A 20311-nucleotide genomic window follows, 5' to 3' on the forward strand; every position below is an offset into this window, starting at 1 on the left:
GCATCACCCTCAGCTTTGGAGCAGCTCCAATCCCGCTGGCTTCCACATCCCTGGGGTTCTCCTTCCATTTTATCCCTTACCCTCCCTCCCAGCTTTCCTTTTTCCTTTTTATTTATTTTTTTCTGGAAAGACTCAGGCCCCTCTCACTGTCCCCTACCACAAACTCTAAGTGGAAAGAACCCCTGAGCTGCGGCCTTGGGGCTGCTGCTTGGCTTCCTTCCCTTTCTCCTCCCGACTCCCCATCACTGTAGGCGCTAGCTGGGCATTTGGGCTTCTGGCTTCTTCCCTCTTTTCTTCTCCTCCCACCCCCCATCACCCCGTGTCACAGCAAGTCCCAGCGCGTCCCGCCTCCGCTGTGTCGCTTTAAGCCGGCGCGTCGCCGCGCCCCGCCCTCGGCCCGCCGGCGCTCGGCTGCTCCTCGCCGCCTCTCCCCCTCCTCCTCCGCTGCTCTCCTCCTCCCGCTCCTCCTCTTCCCGGTCCCCCTCCTCCCGCCGCTCCGCGCCGCCGCCGGCCCGCTGCGCGCTCCGCTCCTCGCGGCTCCCCGGACCGCAGCCATGGCCGACATGAAGACGGGCATCTTCGCCAAGAACGTCCAGAAGCGACTCAACCGCGCGCAGGAAAAGGTCGGCACCGGGCGGCCGGGGCAGGTGGCGCGAGGCGGGGGCGCGGCCGGCGGGGCACCGGCTGCGGCGGTGCGGGGCCGAGCCTCCCGGTGCGGCGCCCTGCGGAGCCGGGCCGGGGGCACAGGGACGCGGGGACGCCCTGCCCTCCGCGCGCGGGGACTGCGGCAAGGCGGGACTCGGGCGCTGCGGGCTGCGGGGACCCGGCCGGGAGGCAGGGGCGCGGGGACCGCTGACCCCGGCCCTGGAGGCGCAGGATGTGCCCGCCCTCGGAATCCCCTGCGCGGCTGGCACGGCTCCCCGAGCCCGCCCGGATGGTCGCTGTCCCCGGTCGGGCGCCGGGCACCCGCAGTCGCAGGTGCGGCCGCTCGCCCGCCGCGCCCGGAGCGGAGCGCATCTCCCGGCGTCCGCAGCTCCCGGCGCCCGCCCGCAGCTCGCCCGCAGGCAGCTGGGGGGACGCGGCCCGCACACCCCGGCGGGAGATTGCGGCAGCCGTACTTCCTCGGGGCGCGGGCCGGGCCAGGGTCGGGGGCGCAGTTCGTGGCTACTCCAGTGCGGTAGAAAAGAACGATTTAGCAGAGCCACCAAAAAAAAAAAAAAAAAAAAAAAAAAAAAAAAAAATCATCTCTGTTTAGACCAATGGGGCTGGCTCGCAACAACCAACGGCTTTTTACAGCGCTGTCGAGTGAATTCTGGAGTTCAAAACAGAGAGCTAGATATACACTTTTTTTTTTTGGTCTATATGTTTGTGTCCCTTTTGATGCCAGTGACCTCTGGAAAGTCAAAAACAAATATGACCCGAACCTAACAGTTCTTTTCTGCACATTGCAGCACAAAGGGGGACGTTTTATATTGCATTATAAAAAAATCCATATCGCACGGTTGGGTTCCCTGTTGTTTTGCAAGCCCCCTAGTGAACTGGCCACAGTAATTTATTTTTCTGCTCCAGAGATGTGCACAAATGAACCCAGGGCCATAGCAAGCACAGCCCCAGGTAGTTGGCAAGGTATTGTACTGGGCACCTGACTTACCTGGCTCTTCTGGTCACTGCTGTATCTGACCTCTCTAATGTCTTCATTTGTGCCCTGAGCAAAGTACATTTATATTTTAGCTTGAGCATTGTACTTGAAAATGAACACCAGCTAATGAGCCCATGACTGGTATCAGTTGAACTGTGTTTTCCTTCACGTGGCAGTATTTTCCATCTTGGGATATGGGGTGCCCGGGGATATGGGGTGTTCAGCGTTTTCCTGTTTTACGGGAAGTCAGATTTGTCGTGTTGCTCGCTATGACAGTGAATTTCTCTCTTCAGACCCAAACTTAGGCAGCCCCCCAGTTCTGCTTGAACCCGTGGAGCTGAGCAGAGGGGCACTGATCCCTTTGTCCCCAGGTCCAGAGACTTGGTGGCCGCCGCTGGTCCCTCCCTCCACACATGCACACTCTCGATGCAGTAAGAGGATTGTATTTCTTTTAATATCTACCCAAGCTCATCCTGAACTAACATGATCCTCCTCCTGCCGCTCCCTCAGCAGCTGAATTAGCAAGGTTTCCTGCCCCTTTGCAGGCCCTGGTTACTTGTGCAGAAAGTAGCCAGGGATCTGCTGGCCTTGGGATGTGGGCCAGGTTTTGTTATCACATTTCCGTGCTTCATTTTACCCACTTGTAGGTATTCCTCCTCCCTGCCTTCCAAGTAATTACTTGAATCTTCTGTCTGAAGCTTTTCACTGAATCCACCTTCCATCTGTGAAGGAATTTAGTGATATGGTCTGCCTTTTCACATATTAAATTATTTCTTAATCTAGGTCACCAGCTGTTAATATGCCTAAAATAAATGAAAAGAAAACATAATCTCTCTTACACAGCATTCAGGCCCTATGAATTGTTGAAAACTCACTTTTTTCCTTGATTAAGGTCAAGTGTATGTTATGACTGCAGTTGGGGGGGGGGGCGTTCACTCTTCTATAGGGGAGGGGTACCATGGCCTCTGGAGGGGTTTCAAGCATCCCATCTTCTTCCCTCCGGAAAGCTGCTGATGAACAGTGCCTGTTGCACATAGCTAGGGGGCCAAGGGGTTAGGACACCGAGAGGCTGAGAGTATGGGTTCTGCCTCAGGGTTAGTTCTGCCCCCTTTTTGAGTCAGTGCAGCATCAGGGCATGCTTGGAACAAGGGAAAGGAGCGTGTGGGGTGAAGGGAAAGCAGCTCAGCCCAGCTCAAAGGGAAGCCGCTGGAGAATGGAGAGCACGGTGTGCTGCTGTCGGGGGCTGCGTTGGACGTTAGACATTTGCCACAGTGACTCCCTCCTTCTGCACCTTCGGCCCCTTCCTCTTCTCCAGTGCAGGTTCTCAGTGACTATAGGCCACTTATGTTCTTAAGGCTCTTTGGTTTTACAACCGAATTTTCTTAAAAGAGACTCCACTCCTTTGACTTTCTTATCATCTGTGCTCCACCTCCCAGCCTGCATGCATTTTTGATTCACAGGCTCGACTGAAATCACTTTTAGAGGTGATATGTCTTTTTATGAATTTAAAATACATTTTTCTCTTATTGGGAGTCAGTAAAGGTTCACTGAAGAAAGAATAAAATATATAAGCAGTATATAAAACATATAAGCAGGAAAAAAACCCTCAGCAAATTAGGAAACTCATAATTCTACCACATAGAGATTTCGCTATAATTTTATGTATATTCTACTGTATCTTTTTCTATATGTGTATGTAAATATTTATACAACTAAAACAGGCTCATACTATATGGTTTGGTAACCTGTTTATTTCATTTAATAATTATGGACATCCTTCTTTACATGTACATATTTTCTATCAACAGTTGAAATTGCCGAAGAGTATTGAAATATATGGATTTTGCTGAATACCCTGTTTTTTAGATTATTCATTTTCCAATTTTTCTTTATATAAATACAAGTCAGTAAGCAAACTTAAAGGGAGAATGTTTGCATATACCTTTAATTATCTGCTTAAATTCCTAGAAGAATTATTGTGTCAAAGGTTTGCTTATTTTTATTATAGCTAGATTGCCTTCCAGAAAGGTTGTACCAATTTACATTCTTACCAGCAGTCCATGAGACACTTGCCAACTCTGCATAGTAAAATTTAAAATAATATTTACCTGGAAAAAATTAGTTCTGGGTTCATTTCATTTGCTTGATTTTTTAAAAGCAAACTTTTGTGCATTTCTATTTTTTTATTTGTGAATTGTGTGTTATATTTTTGCCCATTTTCTGTAGCTTCTCCATCTTGTTATTTGTAAGGGCAAAAACAGCATCAATCCTAAAGGTTACACAAACATTCTTCCTTTTCTATTTACTTTTTAATTCTTTAATGATTTCTTCTCATAAAGAGAATGTTTTGTTTAAGTTTTATGCATATCTGCTTAAATATTTTGGTTGGTTTTGTATGGTTTCTCTTTTGGGTGGTTGATTTAGTTGGGATCCTGCTACTTGCAAATATCAGAAAACTCAACTTATACTGCCTTAAGGAAAAAAGGCATTAAATTGCTAATAGTAAAACTAGCTAACTATTTATATGTGGTTTTTATACATATAAATTTAAATAAGCTTTTAAAATATAAACATGCATCTATATTAAGCTATATGTATATTTTTATAAGTGTATATATAAATATATGCATATGCATATATATATTATATATTTTAACTTATTTGATTCTGTGAGGTAGGCACTATTACTACTTCTCATATTATAGATGAAGAAAAAGTTAAGTGACATGCCCAAGGTCACACAGTTGGTAGGTAGTAAAGCTGAAGTTTGGATCCAAGTATTCCAGTGCTTTCCCACTATTATGATACTGCCTATTATAATTATGAAAAGGCCAGGGCTAGACAAACTTTGGCCTGTCTGACACCAGGGGCTCAACCACAGATGTTAGAGCTCAGGTACCTTCTCCCCACCTCTTGTCTGTGCTGTGCATCCTGTCAGCTCCGTTCTTGGACAAGTTCTTCTCTCATGGTGGCAAGATGGCTGCCGGCAGCTCCAGGCAAGAGCATGTTTTTCTTTAATCATTTTCACAGAACTCTTTACAGCTCTCATTGGCCCAAATTAGGCCTTATGCCTATCCCTGGGAGAAAAAAATCTGTATGGCCAAGGGCCAGGATCATGGGTTGGATTGGGCCTGAGTCACAAGCCACTGCTGAAGCCAGGGATGGAGAGATCCCACTGAATAAGATATATGCACAGTTTAAAAAATTAAATATTAGTAAAGAGATTATTATGAAAAACAGCAGTCCCCTGTGCCCCTCTTGTCAACTGCTTGCTTCACAGAGACAATATTACTGACCATGAGATTTCCTAAAAAATATGCTTATACAGCTATTTTTTGATCTATCTTTCATGTTTGGTGAAGATAGGTAAAGATTTAGCTCTCCTGCATTCATTTTTCTACTGTTCCCTCCCCGATCATATATTATGACAAAAATTGTTGATTCAGATTACCTTTTTAGAGATTGAAGTACAATTTTTGTTGAATAAAGTATACAAATTTTAAGTGTTCAGCTTGATGAATTTCTATGTATGTGGATATGTGCATAGCTACCAGTCAGATCAAGTTACAGAACATTTCTGTCATCCTGAATACTTGTCATTCTTTTTGCCTCTCCTGTCCTCTGTCTTTTCATGTTCATACCTTTTTAATTCCTTTACTATCAGGTCCCTGATGAGCGCCTTTTCATGTGCTTATTGGTAATTTTGATATCTTCTTTTGTGAAGTGTTTGTTAAAGTCTTTTGCCTGTTTTTTTTTATTTGGGTTGCTTATCTTTTTACTACTGATTTATAATACTTTGTATAGTCAGGATATGCATCCTTTATCATGCAGACATTTTGTAGCATTTTCTCCAAGACAGTGGCTTGCTTTTTTCTTAATGATGTTCTTTGATGAGTGGCAGTTATAATTTTGAAGTCCTATCTGAGGACTTCAAATTATGGAGTTATGAAGGAATTATGGAATTAGGAATTATGAAGTCCTATCTGAGGATTAAGTTTTTCATGCAGCTCTTTGTTTTCCCTGGAGTTAATGATTGCCTTGTTTTTTAAATTTTATTTATTTTTCTGTGAACTATTTAAAATTGTTTCTTCTTGCTTCATCAGGTCTGTCAAATGCCTATCAGTATTATTATACAAGGTTCAATATATCAAAAAATCTCATTGTTCTGTTTCTTCACCCTGGAGACACCCCTTTTGGAGCCTTGTTTTTGCCCTTTTTTAATCAATATAATCTAGGCTGGATTTTTCTAGACTGGCTGTATCCCTGTCATCCCGGTCTTCCCTTGCCAGTGCTAGTGTTAAGGAAGGGACCTTACATTTCAACTATTCTGTATTCCCAGCCATTCAGACGGTCCCCTGTTGTCACTGTTGTGCTTCATCCTCACCTTCTACAGTACTTGGTGGAACCAGGTCCTAATCCTGAGTGTGTTTGTGTGTGTGTAACTGCATTGAGAATTGTCTGCTTTTTCACTGGTTGCTCTTGCACAAGCACTTTTTTTTTTTGGAAGTTTCCTATGTTCTGCTGATTTGTTTCCATTCTTTCATCCTATTTTTCAGCTTCTATAAAATGTATTGAACTGTCTTATCCGCTAATGCTGCTTCTCCTGTTGTTGTGCTTGTATATTTATGCCTTTTTAAATTCCTTTGCTGTCATTTTCTTTGTGCTTTGAGATGAGATGGAAATAAGCACATGCGGTCAGTCTGTGATGTTTAACCAGCAGCCTTTCTATTTAAATATTTGATTCCTCAGGATTTTATTTTTTTGCCCACCTTCATCTATTTGTGAAATCCAGTGGCATTTATTTGGTCTTAACCCTCCTTGACCTCTAAGCAATATTTAAATCAGTGAAGCACTGCCTTTAAACATGTTTTAACATGACTCTAGTGAGCAGAATAACCTTTGGTATGTTAAAATGCTAAACCTTTTAAAGCATTAGGCTTTTTCTTTTTTTTTTTTTTGGTGAAAGTAATTTTAATGCCATATTTTGTTTAAGCCAATATATTATCATTTCAACATGAAATTAGTTATTACAGAGATACTTTATACTATTTTTCACTTACAGCACATCCAGATCGAACCAGCCACATTTCAAGCGCTCAGTAGCCACACATGGCTAGTGACTAATGTAGGAAGTAAACAGCGCAGCATTAACTAGAGGCTTGATCTCCATCTCATCTCTCTCTTTACAAACACTGTTTTAAAGTTGATATTTTAATTATTTTGGCTGCAATAAAACCATTTAAAATAAGCTTACAAATGGTGACAAACGATCTCTTTCAATAGAAGTTAAAGTGGTCCAAAACAAAAAGAGGTGTAAAACAGAGATTTGAGTGTTATTTATCTTGAAAACATCTGTCTATATTTGAGCTTATTCACTTAAAACAAACATTTATTTTTAACTTGAACAAATGCTGTATAACATATCTGTAAAAGTTAAGAGAAAAACTCAGGTATCAGGGTGATGAATTTTGAAATGAAATCAATATTGATGAAATTCCCGTGGGCTTTTTAAAAAAAACGAAGACTCTAAACAAAGTGAAGAACGGATTGTTTCTTCAAGTTCTCCATCCATCCTTTTCTTTCTATTCCTCCCAACTAGACTTTCTAGGCTTTCTTTCCCTCTCCTGGGTCTAGGTCCGTTTGAGGTCCTTCGTCGTCTTCGTTTTCTTTCTCTTTTTCTTCTTCTGCTTCGTTTGCTCCCCCCCCCCCTACATGTTTTTGGGTGTCTTCGTCATCCCAGTTTTCATACTGATATTTAGTTACTTCATGGGCGGTCACGGTCATCTCCTCTTCTTCCTCTTCTTCCGCGGCCCCGCCTGCTGGCTCCTCCGGGCCTGACGCGCCCGCCCCGCGGGAGGAGGTCCGGCCGGCCTCTCGGGCACCTGGAGCACCACCAGGATGTCGCTCACGCCGTCGCTGCCGTCGTGGTTGGGCTTCCGTGGTGGTGTCACCAGCAGGCGGCGGCCGCGGGGCCGGATCAGGATGTGGTCGTTGTAGTAGAAGCGGTGGAGAAGAAAGTGCACCAGATCCAAGAACACGAAACGAAAGCCAGCCACAGGGAACTGACCGGCGTCCACCATCCCGTCAGGGCCCACCGGCGGCGCGTTCTTCTCCTCCTCCCCCATCCTTCTCCTCCCCCTCCCCCTCCTCCTCCTCCCCCTCCTCCTCCCCCTCCTCCTCCCCCTCCTCCTCCTCCCCCTCCTCCTCCCCCTCCCCTCCCCCTCCTCCTCCTCCACCAGAACGATGTCCCAGTCTTCTTCAGCGCTCCCGCCCTCAGGGGCTCTGGCCAGGGCAGCCACCTGGAGGACTCCGGCCACCTCCGCCACAAGCGCCGTGACGCTGTAGTTAGGGCCGGACTGGCAGCCCATGCGGTCATCGGCTCCGGCCCACGCTCCAGCCTGGCTCACAGGGCCTTCCTGGCCCTCTTGGGTCAGGTCTCCATACCCTGTGGCAGACGTGACAACAGCTGGTACCTCAGCCGGGCAGCGATCAGGCTGGGGCGTTGACGGTGAAGATGGTGGCCTCTGAGGTGGCTGCCAGTGAGGGGAGGCCATTGGCAGTGTGGCCTGAGGCGAGGCGGAGGGGGCGGCAGAGCGACAGCTGTTGAGGGGACAAGAGTCTGTAGCGGTGCCTGAGGCGGCGCCACGACGGGAAGGGCAGGGGTCTAATCCCAGGAGTGGCCCCCAAGGCTGCCAGGCTTTTTCTTTTTAATAAGAGAGTTAGACTGTTTAAATTCTAAGGACCTGTCCAGTTTGATATTCTTTATGTCAGTTTATCTGTCCCAAATGATTATTATGTAATCTTAGGTGCAGTTTCTTTCTTTCTTTCTTTCTTTCTTTCTTTCTTTCTTTCTTTCTTTCTTTCTTTCTTTCTTTCTTTCTTTCTTTCTTTCTTTCTTTCTTTCTTTCTTTCTTTCTTTCTTTCTTTCTTTTTTCATGCATTACATCTTCTCAGCTGAATTGTAGGTGCTTGAGGATAGGGAGCAAATGCCTTGCGAATTGTAGGCATTCAGGGATGAGGATGTTCTGATTTGCCCTTTCTGTGTTCTTGCATGTTAACTTCCCACCCCTGCAAACACATTGTCTTAAAGAACGCTTCCACATTATTCTTTTTATGACTTTTGTGATGTCATCATAAGGGTGTAACTGTCATTTGCTAAGTCATTTTATGAAACTAGTACATCAAATGTAATTATCCTTATGGGTTCTGTACATGGTGGGAACTCTATAAATATTAGTCTGAACTGTGTGGAATTGTCATTCTTGTAAGTCAAAGAGTCAATTATTGACAGTCATAAGGTTCAACCCTATACTGATTGAGTGATATTGTATGAAAAACAATGCCATCTCTTTCAACATGTCTACTTATGTGACATTGACCTCTCTTTTTTTGAGTTATTGCCTTGCTGATGCCCACATTTAGTTTTGTTCTCAAAGAGAAACACGTGGATGGGGTGTGTGTGCGTGGGCATGTATGAAGAATGGTAGATGGAGACTCTCCTCTGTCCAGGAGATTCTGTGGGGCCTAGGCACCTTGTCTGTAGAAGAGGAGCTTGTGTGACCACATTTATGTCTGAGGACACTTTGGACATAAGTCTCGGAGGCACATCAAAGGTTCCACTTTTAAGATCATCTAAAGGCTTTTTCATTGCCTGCTTCTTTGTTTTACAAAACTTATATCTTCTCTTCCACTAAGGTAATTTTCTCTGGCTGTATTAGAAACTTCCAAAATTAAAAATAATAATAAGGACATTCTGAATACACTAAGATTTTCTTCTTCCACTTTTTAAAATTTACCCAAACACACACATACCTATGCATCCTTCTTTCCCCAGGAATGAGTACAATAGGGAATCAGAACTGTGGAAACTCAGATTTTAACATTTAGTAAAAGTTGCCATCCTCTTTGACAACATAGCATATTTGTTTTTATCGTGTGTGTGTGTGTGATCCACAAGTCACATTTAAAAATCACCTTTTTTTATGGACCAATGCAACTTATCATAACTGATAAATACTCGTATAAACAATATGACCTTCTTTTCTTGGGGTATAAAATTAGGTCTCATTTCTTTAAATATTCAAATTAAATGATTTTTCCATCCCATACAATTTTCATGGGAATCTTCTACTCCTCCCTGGGGTCCCTGTTCCTTGTGGTAATTTCAAGAACACCAGGGTGAGTTTCCTTCACTGAGGGAGTCAATGGTTTTTACTATGGTCTCGTGGTAAAGGGTCTCCAAAGGGAGTCCAGCATTCAGATGTCATTCTTGTCCTGGGGAGAGCACTGCAGTGAGCGAGAGCATAGAGCCCTCATTGGTGGGTCTCAGGCTCGGGGCAGGGGCCAGAAGCTTTTTCCTCCACAGTTATACTCAGCCTCAGTATGCCTGAGCTCCACATGTAATGGTCTTATCATTTTCAAATTTACTTGTACATATATACATACACGGCTCTACCCGCTACTCCCGATTTCCCAGATTTGCCCATAGTGCCAGGGTTCCAAAGTTAGGAAATATTTAAAACATCAGCACACACTGTGCTCGGAATTATCCATTTCATTCCACTCCTCTATTCCACTTTTAAGAAAATTCTTCTTGGTATATATTAGGTTGATTTGAAGCCCACAATTTGAAAAATCCAACCCCAGAGGACCTCTGGTTTCCTTCCTTGGAAGTTGACTCTCTTTTGGGCCACTTTAGTCCATCTTAGGGTATGTGTGTATGTGTGTGTGTCTGTATGTGTGTATGTGTGTGTGTCTGTATACATACAAAGATATGTATATATGATTATATATAACTTTCACACATAAACACACAAAATATGATTTAGTTTCAAACAAAATAATATTGTGAAGAAACTTGGGAGGGAATGAATAGAAAAGGGAAAATATTTTTTAAAATGATGCATTGTTCTGACTTTTTAATGTCTGGAAATTTCCACCTCACTGTTCAAACATAATTTTAAAAAGTTATATTAGCCATTTACATTAGGGGCCATCTGACTAGAATTCCTGAGGAAATAAGTGGGTCAATGGGCTTCTGTGAAGGGGATGAAAGATGTAAAGATTCCTTGTGTTACAAATATAATTTTCCAGACATTCTCAGTAATAGCTAACATTTACATAATGGAAATGCTATCATCACAGAGTTCAAGGAGTTTACCTATGAAAGAATATAATGAGACCATATATAGAGCATCATATAAAATTACAGTGATTGTAATCACGATTTCCTGAGAATACATCCATGGACCAATTTTCAATGTGGAAATGCTGAAACTTCATTCTTATTGATTTGAAATCTAAATTTAAGTATACTGTTTGGCTGTAGATGTACTTCCTGAACACATACTGAGTGACTCCTTTATTGAGAATGATATTGTATAAAGCCATGGATAAGATCTTAGTTTTGAAATATTTTCTCTGTTATAATCATATATCCATTTTGATTGCCCTGAAACTACTTAGAACAGATGTACAAAAATCAGAAAACCACTGTTCTGGTCATTTTCACCTTACTCTCATGCAGTTATTTAGTTGAAAGCTTAGTTCATAAGTGGGAAGATCTTGAATATATAATAATTGAACATATTAATAAACATATATATACTTTTTCCTATCTTAAAGTGCCTATAATGATTTAATAAAATACACATGGACGCATGCATACATGCACTTTTGTCATGGCACCTAACTTATGTTGAGTAAAGGGTGTTACATTTACATGCTTAATAGTTATCTATTCTGTTGTCAAGACAACTGGTAGAAGTCATTCATTCATTTAGAGCCATTTATTGAGACTCTAATATGTGGAAGGACGTGCTAGATATTCATAATATAGAAGTCAACAAAGCTGTGCTGGTTGAGCATGCAGCAGGAGTTGTTAGTGAGATAAACCTTTAGACACATTACTAACTACATAGTTATTAATTAAAAATCATATTTAAAAATTTTGTAAGGAGAAAATACAGTTTGGTATGTAATCTAGAGAACTAATCTAGAGTGAAAGGATTGAACACACTTACCTGAAGAAGGTAGATTTTAAGCTAAGATCCTAAGAATGAGCAGCAGCCGTCAGGCAAGAGGAATAGGGTGAGGACGTGTTAAGTATGGGAGTCAGGAAGCATTCTGTACCCCTGGCCCTTTGCCCTTATTCATTGGGCAGAAATAGTAGCTGTCGAATACAGAATCAGCTATAAACATTGGCCTTATCGATGATCTCGTCTAGCATTTGAATATTTAACTATCCAAAAGTGGCCCCAGCTGGGATGGTCCTACTGTAGCAGCAGTCCTTTTGTGTGATCAGATTTCTACCCTCACATGTTGAAGCATCTTTCTGAACATAGTTGCCTCCTTGACACAAAGCCAGGACAGTGGTTCAGAGCTGATTAGCCCTCTGAATTATCAGGCATATAAAGATCGCTTTATACAACAGCGGTAAACTCCAACTCAGCCTGCTTTCATGGATTTGTTGAGAGTAGGGTCTCTTATCTTAAACCATCGGACGTTTAAAATAAAAATGAAAGCCATTATCAAATTCTTAAATGTCATACATCTAGAAAGATTATTTTGTTTTTAAAAGGTTTGATTGTATTAGGATGCCTAACATTTCATTATTTGATTATATATAATCAATAAATTGGTGTATAATGTATATGGAGAGAGATAGGGGTGGAGAGAGAGAAACATTGTTAAGGCTGACACCGACTTGACTTAATTACGGGCATTGACTTGATTATTTTGTAGGCAGTGGTCTTGGATTTAGGAATAATAACCTTATCAGCTTGAGATAATTTGCAACTTGGAGGGAATCTTAAATTTGGAAGAGAATCTTTTATAGCAGACAGTCTTTTCCTCTAACTAATAATGGCTGCAAATTCTTGAGTTGTATAGATGATCCAAGCGTGGGAGAATCTCCCAATTCATGGTAGCATGGCCTAGCAGGTTGAAGAACAGTGTGATTCCCTTCACACACTCTATAATTCCTCAATATTTGAGAAATCTGTGTAAGAAATCCTGCCTCTTTAACCTACAGATTTCTGTAACATAATATCTTCTCTGAGAGTCTCTAGGAAAATTATAATACTTTTGCTACCCTTTCACAAAATGCTTGTAATGGGGACCACTCGCATTCCTGAACTATGGGTTGGGACATGAGACCCACATAGTAGATTCTCCTGTGGACTGACATTGGCCTGTAGTTGCTACTGTTAGGCATAGAGAATGAAGCTAGAAATCAAGTACTTTGAGAGCAGTTTGGTCAGAAATACTTGGGGAGGTGGGCAAGTTAAAAATGCAGATTCCTCGGCTTAGTTACAAATTTACCAAATCAGAGTCTCTTGAGTAAAACTTGAGATCTATCTACAATTTTAAAAAGTTCCTTGGGTGATTCTAAGACATAATGGAGTTTGCAAGCATACCATTTTAGAGAAGGGGGTTTGGTTGAGTTTTTGTGATGGTTACGAGCTCCTAGGTCCACTTCCGGGTTATAATATGGAGAATAAGACTTTGTATTACACAATGACTGTAAATTTACCTCGAATGTAGTAGAAAGAGAAGAGTGAAAAGTGATGCAATATAGGATGCTTAAAAAGTACCCTTATGCATAAAAAAGCCTACCTGAATTTCAAATAAATCAATCAGTTTTCTGGAGGAGATGTTTCATCAAGGGTCAAATAACTTCCTTATTGGGAGTGTTTTATAGCATGGAAGGTTGGATTCTCTATAATCTGATTCTGGAAAAGCCACTGTAACGTAATTTTAGAGTAATTGTGGTTAATGCAGCAGTCACAAAAAGTACAGTAAGATGAAAGATTTGCCTCAAAAAACTGCTGTATATTTTTGGTAGGTAACAGGAGGAGGTAGGGTAAGTTATGGGGGATTTATTTATAATTACATTGATCTCGTCTGTTTTATTATGGAGTGAATGGTCATTAGATTGCTGAAAGTGCCTTATAGGGAGAGTGGTCAAAACTTAGAGGAGAATTTGGTTCTACTGGGGAAGATACCCCATTTGCTAGGAACTGGTACATTAGGTTTTAAACTTGATTTTTTTAGTATTAATATTTTGTTGAGGATTTATGTATCTATATTCATAATGGATATTTTGTTGTTTTCTTATGATGTCTTTGGTTTTTGTATCAGAGTAATAGTGGTCTCATAGAATGAATTGGGAAGTTACCCCTTCTCTTCTATTTTTGGGAAGAATTTGTGAAGGATTGGTGTTATTTCTTCTTTAAATGGTGGTGGAATTCACTCTAGGCTTTGGTTTTTTATTCGTGGGAAATTTTTTGAATGCTAATAAAATCTCTTTACTTATTTTAGGTCTGTTTGAATTTTCTATTTCTTTTTAAATCAGTTTTGGTAATTTGTGTCTTTCTAGGAATTTTCCATTTCATCTAGTTTGTTTATTTTTTGTCATAAAATTATTTATAGTACTCCTTTATATGCCTTTTTATGTCGGTGGAGTCAGTAGTAATGTCCCCTGTTTCATTCTTGATTTTAGTAATGTCAGCCTTCTCTCTCTTTCTTGGTCAGTTTAGCTAAAGGTTTGTCAATTTATTAATCTCCAAAGAACCAGCTTTTGGTTTCACTGGTTTTCTCAATAGTTTTTCTGTTCTCTATTTCACTTGTTTTCAATATAATCTTTATAATTTTCTTTCTTCTATTCTTTCTGGATTTAGTTTGTGTTTAGTTTAAGTTGGAAGGTTAGGTTATTACTTTGACATCTTTCTTCTTTTTAAATATAGGTACTCACCATATAAATTTTCCATTAAATACTTTAGTTGTACCCCATAAGTGTTGGTATATTGTGTTTTCATTTTTCTTTATCTTAAGGAATATTCAGATTTCACTTTGTGATTTCTTCTTTGATCCATTGTTTATTTAGGAGCATGTTGTTTCATTTCCATATATTTGTTAATTTTCCAAATTTCTGATGTTAAGAATTTCTAATTTTCTTCCACTGTAGTTGGAGAACATACTTCATGTGATTTCAGTCCTTTCAAATTTATTGAGGCTTGTTTTATAGTCTAACATATGGTCTATCCTGAAGAATGTTGCATGTACACTTGAGAATAATTGTATTCTGCTGTTGTGGGAGGGAGTGTTCTATAGATGTGTGTTAGGACTGGTTGGTTTATTTTCTTGTTGATCTTCTGTTCTATCCATTATTGAAAGTAAGGTATTGGAGTTTTTAGCTATTATTGTTGAATTGTCTATTTCTTCAAGACTGCCTGTTTTTGCTTCATGTGTTTTGGTGTTCTGTTAATAGGTATATAAATGGTTATATTTGTTATTTCTTCATAGATTGACCTTTTTGTCATTATAAAATAGCCTTCTTTGTCTCTAGTAAAAATTTTTGTCTTAAAGTTTATTGTATCTGATATTAGTTATAGTCATTCCAGCTTTCTTTTGGTTACTTTTTGCATGATATACCTTTTCCATCCTTGTACTTTCAACCTATTTGTTCCTTTGAATCTAAATTGTGTCTCTTGTAGACAGCATTTAGTTGAATTTTAAAAAATCAATTCTGTCACTGTGCCTTTTAACTGTAGTGTTAAATTGATTTACATTTAATATAATTACTGAAAAGATAGGATCTATGTTTGTCATTTATTTCTTATTTCTTTTTGTTCCTCTATTCTTCATTACTGCCTTCTTTGTTTTAAATAGATTTTTCTAGTATGGAATTTTAATTCCTCTATTTCTTTTACTATAGTTTCTGAGCTGTTTTTTTAGTGATTTCCCTAGGATTGCAATTAACCTCCAGATTTGTAACAATCTAGTTCAGATTAATGCTAACTTACTTTTGTTTTTTGCTAACTTACTTTTAATAGTGTATAAAACTTTGCTCCTATTATAGCTCCATTTCCTCTCCCCTCTGTCATGTTGTGATTGTCAAACAAATACTATTTTTATATATTTTATATTCATCAACAAGATTTGTAACTATTGGTTTATGTGATTGTCTTTTAAATCAAATAGAATCAAAATGGGTTACAAATAATAATATATAATATTTATACTGTTTTTACATTAACCTGTATAGGTACTGCATGTTTCAAATATATATATTTCTTATGAAATGGATTCTATTTAGTGAATAATCATTAGCTGATTTCTCCATTTAAAAAATAAAGCAATTTCATAGTCGGAGACATTTAGTGTTATTAACACATTTATTAAATATAACTCTAGCTAGAAATAATGTAAGGAATTAATTAGTTTTTAGCCTTATTATAAATAAATGTACACTTACATTCTATTAAATGATTTGATATATTGAGAAAATGTCTCATACTCCTCTTAGTAGTCTTATAGTTTCATGGTTAGGAGCTATTAGGTATTATTTATGACATCTCAAAATATATGCAACATTTTATACCTTTCTTCTGAGTGCCCATATTATATTTCTAGAAAGATCTATGACCTTAAAAAGCTCAAACGCCAATGAGTCTTAACTATTAATAGACTCCTTTGGTTTACACATTTCCACAAAACTTGAAGAGTAGGAAGGAGAATAAAGTCATTGGTGGATGGCAAAACTGCTGGTACCCAGGTACCCGATCTGGTTTGTTCTGGTTTTGGTCATGGTCCTTGCCCTTTGAAGACTGAAATGATCTGGGTCTCTCAGGCTTTGGCTCAACTATTGTGATTATTTCAATGTGAATGTGTGGTGTGTGCCCTCTGCCACTCCAGGGTCTTCATCACACACCTTTGAAAGAATTATTTTGATCTGTTATTAAGCGATAATACAATTTCTGAAGTTACTTTGATCCTTAAGTCACTGTAGCTTACCCTTTTCCAGTTGTTCATTTCATGGCAAATAGAGATCTTTATGTAGAGGTGGCCTGTGTTAGTCTATCAGAGGTGACTCAGGATAAGTCTACATTTACCTCCAGGGCACATGAGATGAGGCCGTGCAGAGTTTGCATGTAGAGCAGCCTCCGTGGGGTGGCATGGTTCCACTGATGACCCTCCTTTCACACTAAAGACCTAGTAAGACCCTCTGTATGTGTGTTTTTTTTGAAGTTGTTAGAATGAGGTATGACATACACATGGTAAGTAGAAAAAGTCTTAGGTGTACATCTTGATAAATTCTTATATATATGTAAAAATTTTACATATTCATACACACACACACACACACACACACACACACACACTTAAAACCTGTGTTACTGCTACTTGGATGAAGTCACAGGGCATTTCTGGAATCCACTAGCTCCCTCATGCCTTTTCCCTCCTAATACCTCCTCTCCTCTTTTCACATCAGAATAGGTACCCACTATTCTCATTCTAACCCCAAAGATTAGCTTCACTTATTCTTGAATGTTGCATAAATGAAATCATACGCTATGTACTGTTTTGAGTTCTACTTCTATTGCTTATCATAATGTATTTGAGACCCATCCGTGCTGCTGTGTGCAGCAGTAGTTCGTTCTTTTTATGGGTGTTGTGTTATACTGTACAATGTCCCACGATTTGGTTGTCGATTCTCCAGTCCATTTGAGTTGTTTCCAGTATTAGGCCATTATGAATAAGGCAGTTATACACATTCTCATGCATGTCTTTTGGTGGACAAAACCACTTATTTCTCTTGGATTAATACTTGTGAGTGGAGTTACTGATTCATTAGGGTGGCCACTGTTTAGCTTTAGGAGATAGTGCCAGTTTCCCAGAGTTGTACCAAATTTACATTCCCACCCACAATTGTGAGAGTTTAGCAAGCCTATATTTTTGAGTTGTAAGTTTGGTGTTGCTAACTGAATTGCATTTGTTCACTGCTGTTTCCCTATAGGACTTACATTTATTTAATGAATGAATAATTTTATCGTTTTTTTTTTTTTTTTTTGAGACAGAGTCTCACTTTGTTGCCCAGGCTAGAGTGAGTGCTGTGGCGTCAGTCTAGCTCACAGCAACCTCAAACTCCTGGGCTCTAGCAATCCTCCTGCCTCAGCCTCCCGAGTAGCTGGGACTACAGGCATGCGCCACCATGCCCGGCTAATTTTTTTTCTATATATATTAGTTGGCCAATTAATTTCTTTCTATTTATAGTAGAGACAGGGTCTCGCTCTTGCTCAGCCTGGTTTCGAACTCCTGACTTTGAGCAACCCGCCCGCCTCGCCCTCCCAGAGAGCTAGGCAATAATTTTATCTTTATATTAATATATTTTGCACATAATCATAGGAACATTTCTCTCAAGAACCTGTCAACATTTTGTGTTTGAATTAGGTGGAGGTGTGATCACCATTTTAAACTCAGACCACAACTCACATGTGCATAGGAAATGTACTGATGGTGTCTATGTAGATGATGGGACAGGATTGTGGTACAAATACTTGCAGGGTGGCAGGGTTTCTTTGGAGGGCTACGTTCTGCCTCCTATCCTCTGGGAACAGTGTCCTATGCCCACACGAGTGGCTTTCCCTGCTTGTGTATGAAGTTGGGCCCAAGCAAGGCCCAGTGGCATGGCATGTACTGACGGGCTCAACCTCACCTGGGTTTCTTCTGGCAATGTGTGTTCCTCTGTCATTAGGCTGCACTGCCATTGGGCTGAGGTCCCCAGCTCTTGCTACAGAGTCACGTGGCCACTGCTACAGCAGCAGGCCCCTATGTCTTTACCACGTGAGTATCAGGCCATCGTAGCCTGGTTGCACTGTGCAGCCACAGTGATGTAGCTGTGCTCTGGGCTCGTGAGTGGGGCACGGGATCTTTCCAGAGTGTGCAGTGGGAATAAAGGCGATCGCTCCCTCTGACCTGGACATTATCCTCACTTCATAGGAAGGAGAGGGGAAAGTTGGGACACATTTTCTTCTACCTCATTTTCTCTTTTCCATGGTAGGGGAAGATTTTCCTCCTCATTCCGTTATATCGTCCTTGCCGGGCTGTTAAGGATGAAGGAGGCATCTTCATTCCACCATGGGAAGGAAGACTCCATGAGCTGGGGCTTCCAGGTTTTATTTCCCTCTTTAGCCTTTGATACACTCAAGAGAGAAATGAAGGATTATGCAAAATTTGCACTCAAGGCATCTTAATTCTTGTGCCAGTCTGGTATGCATTAAGAATTGGGTGCTCACCATCTGTTAGGCACTATTATAAGCAGTTTCCATATAGTAACTCATTTAACCCCCGTAATAAGCCTATGAAGTAGATGCTATTATTATAGCACAGATGGAGAGACTGAAGCACAGAGAGGAAAAGGTTAGGCAATTTTCTTGAGATTACTTAGCTAGTTAAATATGGAATTGATCTTGGAAGTCTGGTTCAACTTTGCAGTGCAGTGTTCTTTTCATCAATCCTGGTGATGTTCTTCTGTGTTGTTGCGTTGAGAAAATGTCAGGTCTCATGTAGAGGCCAAGGGTAGGGGAGAAATTCAGTGTGGTCTGGTACCTGAAAAGGTTTCATTGCTTTATGTGTCATTCATTGCTTTATATGTCATCATATTTATATTCCTGGGACCTCCCAGCACTCTCTTCTTAACTTTGAAGAAGGTATTTTTTTATTTGCTGAACTTTCTTAATGTGGGGCAAACTCTTGTGACAGTCACCTGCGTTTAGTTGTATGGTGGTTTTATCCCAACAACTTAAACTACTTTAATAAAAATGATGCTCAAAGTCTTGTGGGATCTGAAAAGGAGGCATTTATTTGTACCTTAGGGTCATACTGCCTCAAAAGATGGTTTTGGAAAATCATAAAGAATTGTTGAGTATCTGAGTTCATTTCATTTCTTATAAGACGAATATCTTACAAAATCTTTACATTTCATCCTACATTGAGCACCACAAGTAAGAGAAAGATAGGCCACCAAATACAACTGGGGAAGAAGAGAGCAAAAGCATGGGGTGTGTGTGCTCTACCAGGTTGGAAAAGGGCAGATTTCTACAAAGGGCAGATGTTTTCTAAGCCATCAGAGAACTCATGCGTGTTCTATATCTGCTTCTTAGCAACTTGCATATGCTAAGAATTCTGATTTCCACTTAATTTAAGCTTATTCCAGTAACTCCATTTTCATCATTCCAGATGCTTTTTCAGAGCTTTCCAATTCAGTCAGTTTTACATGATCCGCCATAGAAACTCTGCAGCATTTTATGACAATTCCAGTTCTTTCCCTTGTTATATGGCAGAGATTTCAGGCTGCTCCTGAATATCTGTTCTTCCCTTTTCTTTTTTTTTTTTTTTTTAATTTTATTTCAAGAAAATATGAAAGTATGAACATTTTGGTTACATTTTGTATCTTCCCCTCCACAATGCCCTTTTCTTTGAATTTCAGAACTCCAGTGTTTTGCTGGGATAAGGCTGTCTGGCTAAAGATAGCATTTCCCAGCCTTGTTTGTGGTGACCTGTAGCCATGTGACTAAGGCTCCAACCAGGGGGAGATGACCCTGGGGGGAGGGCTTTGCTTTCCACTGTCCCCTCTCCCTGCCACGCTGTTTGGATTCGGACACCATGGTGGGGGGTGGAGCTGCAGCCTTTAGTCTGTGGGGTGGACTCCTGCTGTCTCACGTGTTGAGTGTGGCAGGAGAGTGGGATAGGAAGAACCTGGGTTCTCTGCACTGTGGAGCTGCCTTGGCAGCCTGGGCTCCTCACATTGGCCCAGTTGCACGAGAAGCAAGAGACTTCTCTCTCTGCAGAAGCTACTGTGTTTTTTGGACTTTATTCTTACAGCTAAAC

At 40.7% G+C, this 20311-nt stretch overlaps 1 protein-coding gene across 4 annotated transcripts in view; it reads left to right on the forward strand.

The window, feature by feature from the left end:
• The first annotated feature begins 481 nt into the window (after nt 1-481).
• The window catches only part of AMPH (amphiphysin), a 220668-nt gene continuing 200838 nt past the window's right edge, over nt 482-20311 (forward strand). For all 4 annotated transcript variants that reach the window (XM_020289907.2, XM_076006299.1, XM_076006296.1 and 1 more), the window contains exon 1: nt 482-623. In XM_020289907.2, the coding sequence (XP_020145496.2) occupies nt 555-623 (69 nt within the window). In that variant the 5' untranslated portion in view covers nt 482-554. The remainder of the gene's footprint in view (nt 624-20311) is intronic.

This window comes from Microcebus murinus, chromosome 9 (assembly GCF_040939455.1).
Source record: "Microcebus murinus isolate Inina chromosome 9, M.murinus_Inina_mat1.0, whole genome shotgun sequence".
Taxonomy (NCBI): Eukaryota; Metazoa; Chordata; class Mammalia; order Primates; family Cheirogaleidae; genus Microcebus; species Microcebus murinus.